Here is an 18,748-nt window from a genome sequence, read left to right as displayed (position 1 = left end):
GTTGGGGCACTAGGGAGTTGGGGGCTCTGTGGCGGGTGCTGGGCAGTTGTCGTGGGGCTATAGACAGGGGTGGTGTTGTGCAGGGCAGTGTGCATTTGTGGGAGGGTCTCGGGGAGTGCTGGGAATAGGGAGTCCGGGGGGGCTCTGGCCATAGGGAGTCAGGGGGATGTTGGGTTGGGGGCTGTGTGGTGCGGCCTAGGCCTACCCCTAACAGGAAGGGGCACGCTGGCAGCACAGGGCTGGGCAGGACATTGTACGTCTGGCAAAAAATAGTGCCCTCGCACTGGGCTGGGTGGAGCGGGGCCGCCCCTGCCATGCCATGCCCCTGGCTGGCCCCTCGCTCCAGGGACCGATCTCCCTGAGCCATGCTCCATTGCCCCCATGGGGGCCCACAAATATATTTGGCGCCAGGCCCACAAGAGGTTAATCCAGCCCTGGCCAGGTTAGATAGATTAGAGCTGGCGTGGGTATATTTACCCAGGCTGCAGTCACACCTGTGATTGAAGGATAGACATACTCTGAATGGTTGCAGGGCATGGCTATGAAAAGGGGGATGGCACCCCAACTACCTCCGCTCCTTCTGACTGTGACTGCAGATCGACCAAGAACCTCTCCAGGTCCTTCAACCCAGATTTATCAGAACAAGCCATTCCTAGAGCCACCTCCTTAGTTCAGTGGGTTCTTAACCAGGGAGGTAGGCCAATAGCTATTTCAATTATAAGAACACAAGAATGGCCATGCTGGGTCAGACCAACGGTCCATCTAGCCCAGTGTCCTGTCTTCCAACAGCGGCCAGTGCCAGGTGCCCCAGAGGGAATGAACAGAAGAGGGCATCTATAGAGTGATCCATCCATCTCCTGTCGTTCAGTCCCAGCTCTGACAGTCAGAGGCTAGGGACACCCAGAGCATAGGCCTGTATCCTGGCCATCTTGGCTAATAGCCATTAATGGACCTAGCCTCCATGAGCTTATCTAGTTCTTTTTTGAACCCAGTTATACTTTTGGCCTCCGCAACATCCCCTGGCAACAAGTTCCATGGGTTGACTGTGCGTAGTGTAAAGTACTTCCTTATGTTTGTTTTAAACCTGTTGCCTGTTAATTTCATTTGGTGACCTGCAGTCTCTGCCTTTGTGTTTAGTTCAATTCACAAGTCTCCTTGCAAAGTGGACGAAGACATGAAGGAGCATCCGCGGGAGCTGGGGTCCTGGTAAGAAGAGAGAGCTTAAGCCTTGGTGATGAGGGGCTGTGGTGTGAAGGGCGTCACAGGCCAGAACAAGGAGCATTTGCTCTGGGAGCCGGCAGGGAGAGGTGTGGGGGGTGAAATGTAATGTTTGCAGCTCCAGTTTGGACAGATTGGATAAGGCAGAGATGGTCTCAGGAGGCCACAGCCAAGGAGGAGGAGTGAGGCGACTGAAGCCTTGGAGAGGAGCTGCTGGATTCTGGGGGTGTGGAGATAAAGCCAGCATGCTCCAGCAGTGTGTCTGGCAGCGTAGGTGGGAACAGAGGCAGGAGGAAGCTGTGCAAATGCTCTCTATACAATTGCGTGCTGGTTTCCTTTAGTAGGAAAGTGCTTGTGCTGAGGCAGACCTGGCCTCAGTGTAGAGAATCTGCTGGTGGTTTCACTCCTGGCTAGGGGTCGCACTGGATCCACGTTTCTCCTAAAGGCAAGGCTTTTTCCTTCGCTGTGGCTGTGAGAGGCTTAGCCAAGTAGTAACAGAGACAGTAGTCAGCAAAGAGATCAGACTTCTGAACTCTGTAGACAAGGGGACAGCGTCCACCTGCTGGGACTGATCTGCCTTGTTTACTGACTGTGACCTTTTCACTGCTGTTGATCACATATCTACAAATCAATGTAAAATTCAACCAGCTCAGAATAATCAGCCTGCAGATGTGAGTGGCTCAGCTGCCCTTGTCCCATCCCAGTGAAACGTGATTATTTGGGGGCATGATCACACCAGACACAGACTTGTCCTGAACCCTCTGGCTGCTTGTGACAGGAGGACAAAGACCAGGTCCCTGCCATTCACTCCTGCTTCATTGGTTTTAAATCACTGATGGACACATTAACTTCCCAGGTACGCAGAGATGACTACAGTCCCAGGAGCAAACAGCAAAACCAAGTGTGAGGCGCTCCCAAGTGGGGTAGGAAGGGATTGCTGCTATATGTGCTTTCCTAAACCGGGCCCAGTTTGGGCTGCAACACTGTACATGGGATGCCCAGTGCTCCCTCTAGGAACCCCTGTCTGGGCACAGCGAGGAGCCAGGCTGGGAAAAGCGTGAGTGTTTCAGCTGGCTGTTCTCCCTGGTGCAGTCCCCGTGAGGCTGCCTGGCCTGGTCTGTGCAACACATCTCCGAGTTTGGGCCCCTGCATTCCAGAACCTGGCCCCGCATTGCCTCATTCAGCCAATCTGAAAGGAGAGCTGGGGGGGGGGGGGGGGGGAGATAGGTTGATAGGGAGGTGGAGCCCCGTCCCCTCCCTGCATGGAGATTGATGTGAGGTGGGGGGGAAGTGGGTTAGGTTAATGACCTGCTCCATGCTCCCATTGTTCGAAGACCCAGCCTTCAGCAGGGCTGGGGGATCCAGGAAGGGTCGAAAGGGAAAGGCTGTGGATCCCAGAGGGCTTCTGAGGCTCGTTATTTGACATGGCTGCCCAGCATGATACTGCTTTCCCTCCCTCCTGTCTCCTCCCTTGCTATTGTTCTCCATGCAGGGCCGGCCCACAACATTTTGGCACCTGAGGCAGGGAGCTCAAATGATGCCCCCATACCCCCTTGCTTGGGCCAAGGTCTCAATTCTGCCTTCTTCCTGTTCTACTCCTCTCATGGTTCTGCTCTGCCACCTACCCCAATATAGGAGAACTAACAACTTAAAATACCTTGTTCAAAAATTTTAAGTAGCACTTCACTTTCTAACGCCGGAACGGCAAATGTAACTTTTCTTGTCTGCATAGTAAACACCGGCATTTTTATCTGTTTGAATAACCAAAGTGGTGCTTTCCGTGCCTTCTTGGCTGCAAAGATTTGAGCTGCTTCCTGAAGGTCCACAGTCTGGGCCAGCTCATGCTCTGTTGGCATGTCTAGTTGGCAGCCGGTATCAAGTGGAGTGCCCCAAGGGTCGGTCCTGGGGCCGGTTTTGTTCAATATCTTCATTAATAATCTGGAGGATGGTGTGGATTGCACCCTCAGCAAGTTTGCAGATGACACTAAACTGGGAGGAGAGGTAGATACACTGGAGGGTAGGGATAGGATACAGAGGGACCTAGACAAATTGGAGGATTGGGCCAAAAGAAATCTGATGAGGTTCAACAAGGACAAGTGCAGCGTCCTGCACTTAGGATGGAAGAATCCCATGCACCGCTACAGACTAGGGACCGAATGGTTAGGCAGCAGTTCTGCAGAAAAGGACCTAGGGGTTACAGTGGACGAGAAGCTGGATATGAGTCAACAGTGTGCCCTTGTTGCCAAGAAGGCCAATGGCATTTTGGGACGTATATGTAGGGGCATTGCCAGCAGATCAAGGGACGTGATCGTTCCCCTCTATTCGACACTGGTGAGGCCTCATCTGGAGTACTGTGTCCAGTTTTGGGCCCCACACTACAAGAAGGATGCGGAAAAATTGGAAAGAGTCCAGCAGAGGGCAACAAAAATGATTAGGGGTCTGGAACACATGAGTTATGAGGAGAGGCTGAGGGAACTGGGGATGTTTAGTCTACGTAAGAGTAGAATGAGGGGGGATTTGATAGCTGCTTTCAACTACCTGAAAGGGGGTTCCAAAGAGGATGGATCTAGACTATTCTCAGTGGTAGCAGATGACAGAACGAGGAGTAATAGTCTCAAGTTGCAGTGGGGGAGGTTTAGGTTGGATATTAGGAAAAACTTTTTCACTAGGAGGGTGGTGAAGCACTGGAATGGGTTCCCTAGGGAGGTGGTGGAATCTCCTTCTTTAGAGATTTTTTAAGGTCAGGCTTGACAAAGCCCTGGCTGGGATGATTTAGTTGGGGATCGGTCCTGCTTTGAGCAGGGGGTTGGACTAGATGACCTCCTGAGGTCCCTTCCAACCCTGATATTCTATGATTCTTTGATTCTACTACTTCAGTAGCTGCCAGGTCACCTGCACGCTGACTACCTGGAAGATCAGGCATCTCCTCACCACTCACATCCTCACTGGGGCCGGAAGGCTCACCGTGAACATTTGTGTCTATGTATCTCAGGAGAGCTCCTTCCTGCTTAGATAGAAAAGCTTCCTTTGCTTTCTTTCTTTTTCTGAATGCTGCCCCAGAGGGGCATTTTCTTCTTTCACTCATGACTGCTGTTCTGGGCCAGCTATAGTGGCTCTCAGCACTCAATTGAAGGGGACAAATAAGCAGGCTGGTAGCAGGGCCTGAGTGAGGGAAGATGTCATCGTCTTAAGGGCTAACTGGCTCCTACTACTTCAGTTGGCTGCCTGTTCTCCTCAAGTGGGTTCAGGGAAGCAGCAGGAAACAGGAAGCTCCTGGAGAAGCTGGGGTTAATCAGTCCAGGCTCCTGGGGGTGCAGGCGAGGGACATAAGAGGCTCCTGCTCCTCTCTGTCCCTGCAGCTCCTGCTGCTTTCTGTTATTCCCCCTCACCTTTTCTCCTGCCTGCCTGTTATGTCTCTTGTGCCCTCCTTCCTCCAGCACAGCACTCCCCCATCTCTGTGCATCCAGAGCAGAGAGAATACAGATGCACCAGCAGCAGACACCATTTTCTACCCTCTGGGTCGCAGTGGCACCCCCCCACAGTCTGGCACCAGAGGCGGCCGCCTCAGTTCTCCACATGGTAAGGCCAGCCCTGTCCATGGTTGCTGTGGCCCATGACCAGCCAGGCCCTGCTCCTGGGGAGAACTGGAGGCGTGCGACCCCCAGGGTCTCCAGGGATGGCAGCATCCTCAGACCAGATCAGTTTGGGAGGAGGGCTGTTATGGGTGGCCTTTTCCTGTGGACTGAGAGATGCCCTGGGTTGGAGCATATTCCCAAGGTAAGGGTTCGGAGTTCCTCAAGACCAATAGTGAAGGGCAGGAGGCTCTAGTTGCTTCCTAAGACTCAAATTAATATATGCATTTTGTTTATTGCTGTAGACTTCCATTGGTTCATACACAAAAGACACCAGGCACCTCGATGATGCATTTAAACAGTCAGATCAAACTAGCATCTAGCCTCCCAACAGGCCCCAACCAAAGCTCCTCCCTCCCCACAAACCAGCCCATCAAGGCTTCACTCCTCACACCGTGGGTCTGGCAACATTCCCAGATGGTCTGTAGAACCAGACTATTTTGCCCTGTAATGTGGGGAGCAGATTACAAAGCTGAGAGCCCTGCTGCCAGCCCCTTCTCTTATAACAAGTGGGCTCCAGCTGAGGTGCCTCTGCTTATCTGGAGTGTGGCCTGGTGGGGAGAGCGGTCTCTCTCAAGTAGGGATGTCCCTTTAGGGCTTTATAAGTCAGAACAAACACCTCCAATTCCACCTGGAAACCACTGAGTGGCCAGTGCAGATCCCAGAGCACCAGCACTACATGGGGTCCTGCAGGAAAGTGCCACTCAGGAAACAAGCTGCCACAGACTGCCCCAGCGGCAGTAAACTCTAGGCCCCTGTAGTAGTCCAGCCTGGTGGTGCTGCAGGCCAGGACCGCTGAGTGGATCAGCAGCTCGCCTCAGAGCTCCCTCCAGCTTGTGTCTCTGGGGAGGAGATGCCCAAGTACAATACCCTCCTTCCCCATGCTGCCTCCAGCATGGCTGAGCTCCTCTGGCCACTTGGCACAGGAGAGAAAGCCAGCAATGGTGTACAGGGAGGACATCCTGGAGCTGTTGACTCTGAGAGGTCTGACTAGAACTAACAAGTTTGCAATGAGGAGCTTTGCTGTGCCAGAGATCTGGTGGGCTCCGCTTCTCCATTTTACATCTCGCTGGTTGCCAGCGGGTGCTGGGGCTGAAGCAAGTAACACAGAGCTGCTCCGAGCTTGAACCAAGAGTGGACCTCCCCTGTGCGGCCCAGCCCTGCCTGCCCGTCTCTGCTCAGCCCCAAGTCTACACTGGAGCAGGAGGTGTAACTTCCTGTTGGGGCAGACATACCTGCACTAGCTCTGATCAAGCTATTGTGCTAAAAATAGCAGTGCAGCCACGGGTAGTTTTTGATCAAGCTATTGTGCTGAAAACAGCAGGCTAGCCGCCCCACTTACATGCCTATCTGACCCCTAGGTATGTCCCTGAGGCAGGTAGCCTATCCCATTGCCCATGCAGTCGTGGCTACACTGATATCTTTAACACTCAATCTTGATCAGAGTTAGTGCACTTATGTCTTCTCTTGCTGGAAATTACACCTCCAGCTCCAGTGCAGACATACCCTCAGTCCAGCTCAGCCCTCGCTACCCGGTCCTGCCCGGCCTACTCTACCCTGCCTGGCCCTGCCCTTGCTGCCCAATCCAGCCTGGTCCTCTCCAGCCTGTGAAGTATTAATTTAGATGGAATAAATGGGACAAAACTGTTAACAGAACCCAGTCACTGTCCAACATTAATCAGTTTTAACCAAGGCTTGGCGTTTGGTATGCAGAGGCCTCCGCTTGCTTAGCACCATGGCCAACTCCCCATTAACCAGCATGTTCACCTGCTGTTACAGCAACAGAAAAAGGCAAACAGGTAAAGCAGCTGAAATGTGAGTGATGAAATAAGGCTTTCATGTGACCATTTCTTGTTCCCTTTCCCTTAGGAGCAGAGTGTTTAGAAGGAAAAACCCAACCCTTGCTTGACAGGCTCTTAGATGGTATCTGAGATGGCAATCGCTGTCCTTCCTAGAGTGAGAGGTTCGTTGAGAGAGGCTGGAGCTGGTGTTATTGCCCCTGCTGCTGCTGTTTAAAGTCCTTTCCTCCCAGGCGGTGGTTAAGATTCAGATGGAGCTGGTAGGGTAGCAGTGTCATTGGGCTCCTTCTTGCTGGCCTGGCCTGGTCAGGACATTTCTCAGGCTCAGGCTGATGATGGCCCAGAGTCCCAGGAAACAATGTGGGGGGGACGACACACACCATGGTGGTGAAGCTTTCTTTAGTAGCCGCTCCATTCTTTTGTACTTTCCCTGCAAAATCTCTTTCTTTTAATGCCCCACAGAGGGAGTGTTGGGTGGAATAGCCCATCCCCTCGTTACTGTGGCTGCCAATTAGGCCTAATGTCTGACATACCAATTTTGGATCATTAGCCTCTGGCTACACAGCTCCTGTTTTTAACACGCAAAATTTCAACACAATTCTTGACTCATATTAACTTGGCTGTTTTATTTAGAGCGGGTCAGTTCTTGTGATGCCCTTTTGCACCATTTCCCACCAGCAGTTGTTGGTATAGGGTAGTGTAATCTCAGATGAGCGTCTACGGACTTGGTGCAGTTGAGCTCACAATTCTTGTAAATTTGTGGGCCCGAGTGCCACAACATCTCCCTGGGGGTTGGAAGCTTGGGCTTGCCTTTTACCCCCTCCTGCCCCACCTCGTTATTGTGGGTATCTTTGCATGGAGGTGGGTTTACTCCAATTCTGATGCGGGTGTCAGACCAGAGCACAAAGGCAGTTTCCCCCACATGTGTGCTTCCAGGGGAGGCGGGCACACAGGCCTTCAAGGGCAGGGCTGCCCATCTCTGCCCATGCTCCCAGAAGAGACAATTCCATTCAGTTCTGTGATCTCTCCTGGGCCCGAGATGCTGGCTCCATGGTGCTGAAGTGGAGCAGACAGGGCCCTCAGGATACTGAGGTGGATACAGAATAGCAAGTGAGTGGGGAAAGATGGGCTGTAGGGATGCTTGCTCTGTCTGATTCCTGGGGAGGGGGCACAAGCTTACTCTGGCTGCCTACAGCATTGCTGGGGAAAGCAGCGTTCCTGGCTGCTCTGAGGGTGAGCTGGGCTCATGATCAGTCCCTTGCCCTGCACACGGGCCCTGGCCAGGAGCCCATATGCACCTGTCATGCTATGCAGCTGCACAGCTGCTGACCAGTTGCCTGGGCTCTGTGTTCTCCCTGTGCAGCAGGAATGACGCAAGCAGCTGCCCTTATCCTCCTGGGATCAGTGGTGGGGGTGGTGGAGACCCTGGAGAGATAAGCTGGGGTATCTGCCCAGCAGCAGGACATGGGGTGATAGGAGCAGTTGAAATGTAACTGTTCAGATTAATCATTACAGCGTAGGGCTGATAAGACTGGGACAAACCTCGCTGCCTGGAATGAGGGGGGAGGAGTGAGTGCCCAGTCCTTGTCTCACCCGCCTGCAGGCAGGCGACTGTTTGTATTGGAGTAACAGGTTTGGGAACCTTCGGATTCTTTCAGAGCCATCGCCATCAGTTCTGGGCCTGGACCATGCGTGGGACAAAGAAATACAGGCATGTTATTGAGACGCCAGATCCCGGCAAGTGGGAGGTAAGAACCACAGAGCAGCTTGTGGGTCTTTATTGTCTCCGGGAACTCCCCTGTGCTGGGACTGAGATAGGACACTACCCCGGGACCAGGTGCTGCCTTGGCTGCTCCAGCAGGGACAGGGCAGGAGCTTTCTTCATCACCTGATGCCACTCCTCAACCAAACCAGCCCTGATGAGCTGGTTGCCCTGTTGCAGCCACTGCGAAGAAACCATTCCCATTCCAGTTACTAAAAAGAAAAGGAGTACTTGTGGCACCTTAGAGACTAACCAATTTATTTGAGTATAAGCTTTCGTGAGCTACAGCTCACTTCATCGGATGCATGCTGTGGAAAATATAGAAGATGTTTCTATACACACAGATCATGAAAAAATGGGTTATTATCACTACAAAAGGTTTTCTCTCCCCCCACCCCACTCTCCTGTTGGTAATAGCTTATGTAAAGTGATCACTCTCCTTACAATGTGTATGATAATCAAGGTGTGCCATTTCCAGCACAAATCCAGGGTTTAACAAGAACGTCTGGGGGGGAGGAGGGGGTTAGGAAAAAACAAGGGGAAATAGGTTACCTTGCATAATGACTTAGCTACTCCCAGTCTCTATTCAAGCCTAAGTTAATTGTATCCAATTTGCAAATGAATTCCAATTCAGCAGTCTCTCGCTGGAGTCTGGATGTGAAGTTTTTCTGTTGTAATATCGCAACTTTCATGTCTGTAATCGCGTGACCAGAGAGATTGAAGTGTTCTCTGACTGGTTTATGAATGTTATAATTCTTGACATCTGATTTGTGTCCATTTATTCTTTTACGTAGAGACTGCCCAGTTTGACCAATGTACATGGCAGAGGGGCATTGCTGGCACATGATGGCATATATCACATTGGTAGATGTGCAGGTGAACGAGCCTCTGATGGTGTGGCTGATGTGATTAGGCCCTATGATGGTGTCCCCTGAATAGATATGTGGACACAGTTGGCAACGGGCTTTGTTGCAAGGATAGGTTCCTGGGTTAGTGGTTCTGTTGTGTGGTGTGTGGTTGCTGGTGAGTATTTGCTTCAGGTTGGGGGGCTGTCTGTAGGCAAGGACTGGCCTGTCTCCCAAGATTTGTGAGAGTGATGGGTCGTCCTTCAGGATAGGTTGTAGATCCTTGAGGATGCGTTGGAGAGGTTTTAGTTGGGGGCTGAAGGTGACGGCTAGTGGCGTTCTGTTATTTTCTTTGTTGGGCCTGTCCTGTAGTAGGTAACTTCTGGGTACTCTTCTGGCTCTGTCAATCTGTTTCTTCACTTCAGCAGGTGGTAGTTGTAAGAACACTTGATAGAGATCTTGTAGGTGTTTGTCTCTGTCTGAGGGGTTGGAGCAAATGCAGTTGTATCGCAGAGCTTGGCTGTAGACGATGGATCGTGTGGTGTGGTCAGGGTGAAAGCTGGAGTCATGTAGGTAGGAATAGCGGTCAGTAGGTTTCCAGTATAGGGTGGTGTTTATGTGACCATCGTTTATTAGCACTGTAGTGTCCAGGAAGTGGATCTCTTGTGTGGACTGGACCAGGCTGAGGTTGATGGTGGGATGGAAATTGTTGAAATCATGGTGAAATTCCTCAAGGGCTTCTTTTCCATGGGTCCAGATGATGAAGATGTCATCAATATAGCGCAAGCAGAGTATTTTACTGGTTTATGAATGTTATAATTCTTGACATAATTCTTGAATAGAGACTGGGAGTGGCTAAGTCATTATGCAAGGTAACCTATTTCCCCTTGTTTTTTCCTACCCCCACCCCTTCCTCAGACGTTCTTGTTAAACCCTGGATTTGTGCTGGAAATGGCCCACCTTGATTATCATACACATTGTAAGGAGAGTGATCACTTTACATAAGCTATTACCAGCAGGAGAGTGGGGTGCGGGGAGAGAAAACCTTTTGTAGTGATAATCACCCATTTTTTTCATGGTTTGTGTGTATAAAAACGTCTTCTGTATTTTCCACAGTATGCATCCGATGAAGTGAGCTGTAGCTCACGAAAGTTTATGCTCAAATAAATTGGTTAGTCTCTAAGGTTCCACAAGTCCTCCTTTTCTTTTTGCAAATACAGACTAACACGGCTGTTACTCTGATTCCAGTTACTGTGACCCTGAAACATGGGAGGGGGAACCAGGCAGAAAAGCTGCAGCCTGGCAGTACCAGTGTGCGTCTGTGAGTCTGGTTCTTCCCACAGTGGCTCAGCTGGTTCTGGTTCATGACGTGCAAGGAACAGACTTCAGCACAGGAGGACAGACTCTGAGGCCAGAAGGGACAGTTGTGATCATCTAGTCCAGTGGTCCCCAAACTTTTCAGGTTGCACCCCCACCCATACCCCTTTCCCCCATCCGCCTGCGCCAGGAATGGGAGCAGGGCTATGGCTCCCAGGGGTGGGGGATGCCGATATTGATAAAGGGACTGAGGCTGGGGCTGCAGCTGGGGGTGGATCTGGGGCCAGGAGTGGAGCCGGGAGGGGGTGCTGCAGCCAGGGGCCAAGGATAGTAGTGGAACCAGGACCAGGGACCAAGGCTGAGGACGGGGACGGAACTGGGGATGGGTGCAGAGCCTTGGCTGGTCCACGGTCAGAGGCCAAGCCCGGGGGCGGGGCTGGAGCAGATCTGGGAGCAAAGCGGGGCTAGGTGGCGTTCCCTTCCATGGGGGCTGGCCCAGGCCCTGCCGGTGCCCCCCCCAATGTTCCTCCGTGCCCCCCTAGGGGGGCATGCCTCACAGTTTGGGGTCCTCTGATCTAGTCTGAACTCCTGTATAACACAGGCCAGAGAACTTCCCTGAAGTAATTTCTGCTCCAACTCTAATAGCTGAGATTGAACTAACTAATAAGAACAAAAGAACGGCCACACTGAGTCAGGTCAATGATCCATCGAGCCCAATATCCTGTCTTCCGACAGTGACTGGTGCCAGATGCTTCACAAAGAATGAACAGACCAAGGCAATTATGCATCCCCTCTTGTCGATTCCCAGGTTATCGCAGTCAGAGGTTGAGGGGCACCCAGAGCATGGGGTTGTGTCCCTGACCATCTTGGCAAATAGTTCTTGATGGACCTGTCCCCCAGGAACTGATCAAGTTCTTTTTTTGAACTCACTTATACTTTTGGCCTTCACAACATTCCCTGTCAACAAGTTCCTCAGGATGACTGTGTGTTGTGTGAAGAACTTCCTTTTGTTTGTTTTAAACCTGCTGCCTGTTAATTTTATTGAGTGAGCCCGAGTTCATGTGTTATGTGAGGGGATAAATGACACTTCCTAGTTCACTGTCTCCACCCCAGTCATGGTTTATAGACCTCTGTTGAGTCCCCCCTTCGTCGTCTCTTCTCTAAACTGAACAGTCCCAGTCTTTTTAATTTCTCCTCATACAGAAGCTGCTCCATCCCTCTAATAAATTTTGTTGGACTTCTCTGTATTTTTTCCAATTCCAGTATATCTTTTTTGAAATGGGATGACCAGAACTGCATGCGGTACTCAAGGTGTGGGTGCACCATGGATTTATACAGTGGCATTCTGATATTTTCTGTTTTATTATCTATCCCATTTCTAAGGGCTCCTAACATCCGGTTTGCTTTTTTGACTGCCACTGCACATTGAGCAGATGATTTCAGAGACCTATCCATGATGACTCCAAGATCTCTTTCTTGAGTGGTAACAGCTAATTTAGACTCATTTTCTATGTATAGTTGGGCTTATTTTTTCCACTGTGCATTACTTTGCCCTTATCAACACTGAATTGCATCTGCCATTTTGTCACCCAGTCATCCAGTTTTGTGAGATCCCTTTGTAGCTCTTCACAGCCTGCTTTATACTTAACTTTCTTCAGTAATTTTGTATCATTTAAAAACTTTGCCATTTTACTGTTTACCCCTTTTTCCAGATCATTTATGAATATGTTGAACAGCGCAGGTCCCAGTGTAGATCCTTGGGGGACCTTGCTATTTAGCTCTTTCATTGTATAAACTGACCATTTATTCCTAGCCTTCGTTTCCTATCTTTTAACCAGTTTCTGATCCATGAGAGGGCCTCCCTCTTATCCCATGACTGATTACTTTGCTTAAACACCTTTGGTATAGGACCTGGTCAAAGGCTTTCTGAAAGTTTAAATACACTATATCCACTGGATCACCCTTGTCCCCATGCTTATTGACACTCTCTCAAAGAATTCTAGTAGATTGGTGAGGCAGGATTTCCCTTTACAAAAGCCAAGTTGGCTCTTAGAATCATAGAATATCAGGGTTGGAAGGGACCTCAGGAGGTCATCTAGTCCAACACCCTGCTCAAAGCAGGACCAATCCCCAATTAAATCATCCCAGCCAGGGCTTTGTCAAGCCTGACCTTAAAAACTTCTAAGGAAGGAGATTCCACCACCTCCCTAGGTAACGCATTCCAGTGTTTCACCACCCTCCTAGTGAAAAAGATTTTCCTAATATCCAACCTAAATCTCCCCCACTGCAACTTGAGACCATTACTCCTCGTTCTGTCATCTGCTACCACTGAGAATAGTCTAGATCCATCCTCTTTGGAACCCCCTTTCAGGTAGTTGAAAGCAGCTATCAAATCTCCCCTCATTCTTCTCTTCTGTAGAATAAATAATCCCAGTTCCCTCAGCCTCTCCTCGTAAGTCATGTGTTCCAGTCCCCTAATCATTTTTGTTGCCCTCCGCTGGACTCTCTCCAATTTTTCCACATCCTTCTTGTAGTGTGGGGCCCAAAACTGGACACAGTACTCCAGATGAGGCCTCACCAGTGTCGAATAGAGGGGAACGATCATGTCCCTCGATCTGCTGGCAACGCCCCTACGTATACATCCCAAAATGCCATTGGCCTTCTTGGCTACAAGGTCACACTGTTGACTCATATCCAGCTTCTCGTCCACTGTAACCCCTAGGTCCTTTTCTGCAGAACTGCTGCCGAGCCATTCGGTCCCTAGTCTGTAGCAGTGCATGGGATTCTTCCGTCCTAAGTGCAGGACTCTGCACTTGTCCTTGTTGAACCTCATCAGATTTCTTTTGGCCCAATCCTCCAATTTGTCTAGGTCCCTCTGTATCCTATCCCTACCCTCCAGCATCTCTACCACTCCTCCCAGTTTAGCGTTGTCTGCAAACTTGCTGAGGGTGCAATCCACACCATCCTCCAGATCATTTATGAAGATATTGAACAAAACCGGCTCCAGGACCGACCCTTGGGGCACTCCGCTTGATACTGGCTGCCAACTAGACATGGAGCCATTGATCACTACCCATTGAGCCTGACAATCTAGCCAATTTTCTACCCACCTTATAGTGCATTCATCTAGCCCATACTTCTTTAACTTGCTGACAAGAATACTGTGGGAGACAGTGTCAAAAGCTTTGCTAAAGTCAAGGAACAACACGACCACTGCTTTCCCTTCATCCACAGAACCAGTTATCTCGTCATAGAAGGCAATTAGATTAGTCAGGCATGACTTGCCCTTGGTGAATCCATGCTGACTGTTCCTGATCATTTTCCTCTCCTCTAAGTGCTTCAGAATTGATTCCTTGAGGACCTGCTCCATGATTTTTCCAGGGATTGAGGTGAGGCTGACTGGCCTGTAGTTCCCAGGATCCTCCTCCTTCCCTTTTTTTAAAGATGGGCACTACATTAGCCTTTTTCCAGTCGTCCAGGACTTCCCCGGATCGCCATGAGTTTTCAAAGATAATGGCCAATGGCTCTGCAATCACATCCGCCAACTTCTTTAGCACTCTCGGATGCAGCGCATCCGGCCCCATGGACTTGTGCTCGTCCAGCTTTTCTAAATAGTCCCGAACCACTTCTTTCTCCACAGAGGGCTGGTCACCTCCTCCCCATGCTGTGCTACCCAGTGCAGTAGTCTGGGAGCTGACCTTGTTTGTGAAGACAGAGGCAAAAAAAGCATTGAGTACTGTCAAGGTTCCTCCCCTACTCTGAACTCTAGGGTACAGATGTGGGGACCTGCATGAAAACCTCCTAAACTTACTTTCACTAGCTTAGGTTAAAACTTCCCCAAGGTACAAATTAACTTTATCCCTTGTCCCTGGATCTCCACTGCCACCACCAAACTCTAACTGGGTTTACTGGGAAATGTAGTTTGGACACGTCTTTCCCCCCAAAATCCTCCCAACCCTTGCACCCCACTTCCTGGGAAAGGTTTGGTAAAAATCCTCACCAGTTTGCATAGGTGACCACAGACCCAAACCCTTGGATCTGAGAACAATGAAAAAGCATTCAGTTTTCTTACAAGAAGACTTTTAATAGAAGTAAAGAAATCCCCTCCGTAAAATCAGGATGGTAGATACCTTACAGGGTAATTAGATTCAAAACATAGAGAATCCGTCTAGGCAAAACCTTAAGTTACAAAAAAGACACACAGACAGGAATAGTCATTCTATTCAGCACAGTTCTTTTCTCAGCCATTTAAAGAAATCATAATCTAACACATACCTAGCTAGATTACTTACTAAAAGTTCTAAGACTCCATTCCTGTTCTATCCCCGGCAAAAGCAGCATACCGACAGACACAGACCCTTTGTTTCTCTCCCTCCTCCCAGCTTTTGAAAGTATCTTGTCTCCTCATTGGTCATTTTGGTCAGGTGCCAGCGAGGTTACCTTTAGCTTCTTAACCCTTTACAGGGGAGAGGATTTTTCCTCTGGCCAGGAGGGATTTTAAAGGGGTTTACCCTTCCCTTTATATTTATGACAAGTACATTAGCTTTTTCCACATCCTCTGTCACGAAGTTGCCTCCCTCATTCAGTAAGGGGCCCACACTTTCCTTGACTTTCTTCTTGTTGCCAACATACCTGAAGAAACCCTTCTTGTTACTCTTAACATCTCTTGCTAGCTGCAACTCCAGGTGTGATTTGGGCTTCCTGATTTCACTCCTGCATGCCCAAGCAATATTTTTATACTCATCCCTGGTCATTTGTCCAATCTTCCACTTCTTGTAAGCTTCTTTTTTGTGTTTAAGATCAGCAAGGATTTCACTGTGAAGCCAAGCCGGCCGCCTGCCATATTTGGGAAGATCTTTCTACACATCTGGATGGTTTGTCCCTGTAACCTCAATAAGGATTCTTTAAAATACAGCCAGCTCTCCTGGACTCCTTTCCCCTTCATGTTATTCTCCCCGGGGATCTTGCCCATCAGTTCCCTGAGGGAGTCAAAGTCTGCTTTTCTGAAGTCCAGGGTCCGTATTCTGCTGCTTTCCTTTCCTCCTTGTGTCAGGATCCTGAACTCAACCATCTCATGGTCACTGCCTCCCAGGTTCCCATCCACTTTTGCTTCCCCTACTAATTCTTCCCGGTTTGTGAGCAGCAGGTCAAGAAGAGCTCTGCCCCTAGTTGGTTCCTCCAGCACTTGCACCAGGAAATTGTCCCCTCCACTTTCCAAAAACTTCCTGGATTATCTGTGCACCGCTGTATTGCTCTCCCAGCAGATATCAGGATGATTGAAGTCTCCCATGAGAACCAGGGCCTGCGATCTAGTAGCTTCTGCGACTTGCCGGAAGAAAGCCTCGTCCACCTCATCCCCCTGGTCCGGTGGTCTATAGCAGACTCCCACCACGACATCACCCTTGTTGCTCACACTTCTAAACTTAATCCAGAGACTCTCAGGTTTTTCTGCAGTTTCATACTTGAGCTCTGAGCAGTCGTACTGCTCCCTTACATACAGTGCAACTCCCCCACCTTTTCTGCCCTTCCTGTCCTTCCTGAACAGCTTATATCCATCCATGACAGTACTCCAGTCATGTGAGTTATCCCACCAAGTCTCTGTTATTCCAATCACTGTGCCAGGACTTCCTTGACTGTGCCAGGACTTCCAGTTCTCCCTGCTTGTTTCCCAGGCTTCTTGCATTTGTGTATAGGCACTTGAGATAACTTGCTATTTGTCCTGCTTTCTTAGTGTGAGGCAGGAGCCCTCCCCTTTCACGCTCTCCTGCTCGTGCTTCCTCCCGGTATCCCCCTTCCCCACTTACCTCAGGGCTTTGGTCTCCTTCCCCCGGTGAACCTAGTTTAAAGCCCTCCTCACTAGGTTAGCCAGCCTGCTTGCGAAGATCATAGAATCATAGAATATCAGGGTTGGAAGGGACCTCAGGAGGTCATCTAGTCCAACCCCCTGCTCAAAGCAGGACAAATCCCCAATCAAATCATCCCAGCCAAGGCTTTGTCAATCCTGACCTTAAAAACTTCCAAGGAAGGAGATTCTACCCCTCCCTAGGTAACGCATTCCAGTGTTTCACCACCCTCTTAGTGAAAAAGTTTTTCCTAATATCCAACCTAAACCTCCCCCACTGCAACTTGAGACCATTACTCCTTGTCCTGTCCTCTTCTACCACTGAGAATAGTCTAGAACCATCCTCTCTGGAACCACCTCTCAGGTAGTTGAAAGCAGCTATCAAATCCCCCCTCATTCTTCTCTTCCGCAGACTAAACAATCCCAGTTCCCTCAGCCTCTCCTCATAAGTCATGTGTTCCAGACCCCTAATCATTTTTGTTGCCCTTCGCTGGACGGTTTCCAATTTATCCACGTCCTTCTTGTAGTGTGGGGCCCAAAACTGGACACAGTACTCCAAATGAGGCCTCACCAATGTCGAATAGAGGGGAACGATCACATCCCTCGATCTGCTCGCTATGCCCCTACTTATACATCCCAAAATGCCATTGGCCTTCTTGGCAACAAGGGCACACTGCTGACTCATATCCAGCTTCTTGTCCACTGTCACCCCTAGGTCCTTTTCCGCAGAACTGCTGCCTAGCCATTCGGTCCCTAGTCTGTAGCTGTGCATTGGGTTCTTCCGTCCTAAGTGCAGGACCCTGCACTTATCCTTATTGAACCGCATCAGGTTTCTTTTGGCCCAATCCTCCAATTTGTCTAGGTCCCTCTGTATCCTATCCCTGCCCTCCAGCGTATCTACCACTCCTCCCAATTTAGTATCATCCGCAAATTTGCTGAGAGTGCAATCCACACCATCCTCCAGATCATTTATGAAGATATTGAACAAAACCGGCCCCAGGACCGACCCCTGGGGCACTCCACTTGACACCGGCTGCCAACTAGACATGGAGCCATTGATCACTACCCGTTGAGCCCGACAATCTAGCCAACTTTCTACCCACCTTATAGTGCATTCATCCAGCCCATACTTCTTTAACTTGCTGACAAGAATACTGTGGGAGACCATGTCAAAAGCTTTGCTAAAGTCAAGAAACAATACATCCACTGCTTTCCCTTCATCCACAGAATCAGTAATCTCATCATAGAAGGCTATTAGATTAGTCAGGCATGACCTACCCTTGGTGAATCCATGCTGACTGTTCCTGATCACTTTCCTCTCGTGTAAGTGTTTCAGGATTGATTCTTTCAGGATTGATGCTCTTCCCTCTCTTCGTTAGGTGGAGCCCGTCTCTTCCTAGCACTCCTCCTTCTTGGAACACCATCCCATGGTCAAAGAATCCAAAGCCTTCTCTCCGACACCACCTGCGTAGCCATTCGTTGACTTCCACGATTCGACGGTCTCTACCCAGGCCTTTTCCTTCCACGGGGAGGATGGACGAGAAGACCACTTGCGCCTCAAACTCCTTTATCCTTCTTCCCAGAGCCACATAGTCTGCAATGATCTGCTCAAGGTCGTTCTTGGCAGTATCATTGGTGCCCACGTGGAGAAGCAGGAAGGGGCAGCGATCCGAGGGCTTGATCCGGCAGTCTCTCCGTCACATCGCGAATCCTAGCTCCTGGCAAGCAGCAGCAGCAGCTCGTCCCCAATATATTGTGTTCATCTCTGTGTCTGATAATTCTGTTCCTTACTATAGTGTCAACCAACTTTCCTGGTACTGAAGTTATGCTTACTGGCCTGTAATTACCAGGATCGCCGCTGGAGCCTTTAAAAAAAATCTGCATTACATTAGCTACCCTCCAGTCACGTGGTGCAGAGGCTGATTTAAGCAATAGGTTACATACCACAGTTAGGAGTTCTTCAATTTCATATGTGAGTTCCTTTAGAATTCTTGGGTGAATCCCATCTGGTCCTGGTGACTTATTGCTGTTTGTTTAATCGGTTTGTTCCCAAATCTTCTCCATTGAGGCTCAATCTCAAGTGCAGCAGGTTTAGAAACCCAAAGGCAAGTTAATGCTGAGGTTGCTGAGCCCTTGCAAAATGTTTTGTTTCCTCATCTCTAGCCCTCTTTGTTGCTCTCTTTTGTTCTCCTGGTGTGCCCTTTCTGACCCGAGACTGGACGATCCCTGGGTAGGGAGCATGTGTACAGCACCAAACACCATGGCGCCCTGATCACCGGTCGGGTTCCTAGGAGCAGCCATAATAGAAAGTAACAATAACAACAACAAAAGAA

At 49.8% G+C, this 18,748-nt stretch overlaps 1 protein-coding gene across 1 annotated transcript in view; it reads left to right on the top strand.

Annotated features, from left to right (window-relative positions):
* The first annotated feature begins 8,337 nt into the window (after positions 1-8,337).
* GCKR (glucokinase regulator) overlaps positions 8,338-18,748 on the top strand; it is a 41,858-nt gene continuing 31,447 nt past the window's right edge. The window contains exon 1 of the mRNA XM_007057506.3: positions 8,338-8,397. Within this exon, the coding sequence (XP_007057568.2) occupies positions 8,338-8,397 (60 nt within the window). The remainder of the gene's footprint in view (positions 8,398-18,748) is intronic.

The sequence above is a fragment of the Chelonia mydas genome, chromosome 3, assembly GCF_015237465.2.
Source record: "Chelonia mydas isolate rCheMyd1 chromosome 3, rCheMyd1.pri.v2, whole genome shotgun sequence".
NCBI lineage: Eukaryota > Metazoa > Chordata > Testudines > Cheloniidae > Chelonia > Chelonia mydas.
Note: the sequence above shows the minus strand (reverse complement) of the source record. Positions and strands in the feature narration are given on the sequence as shown.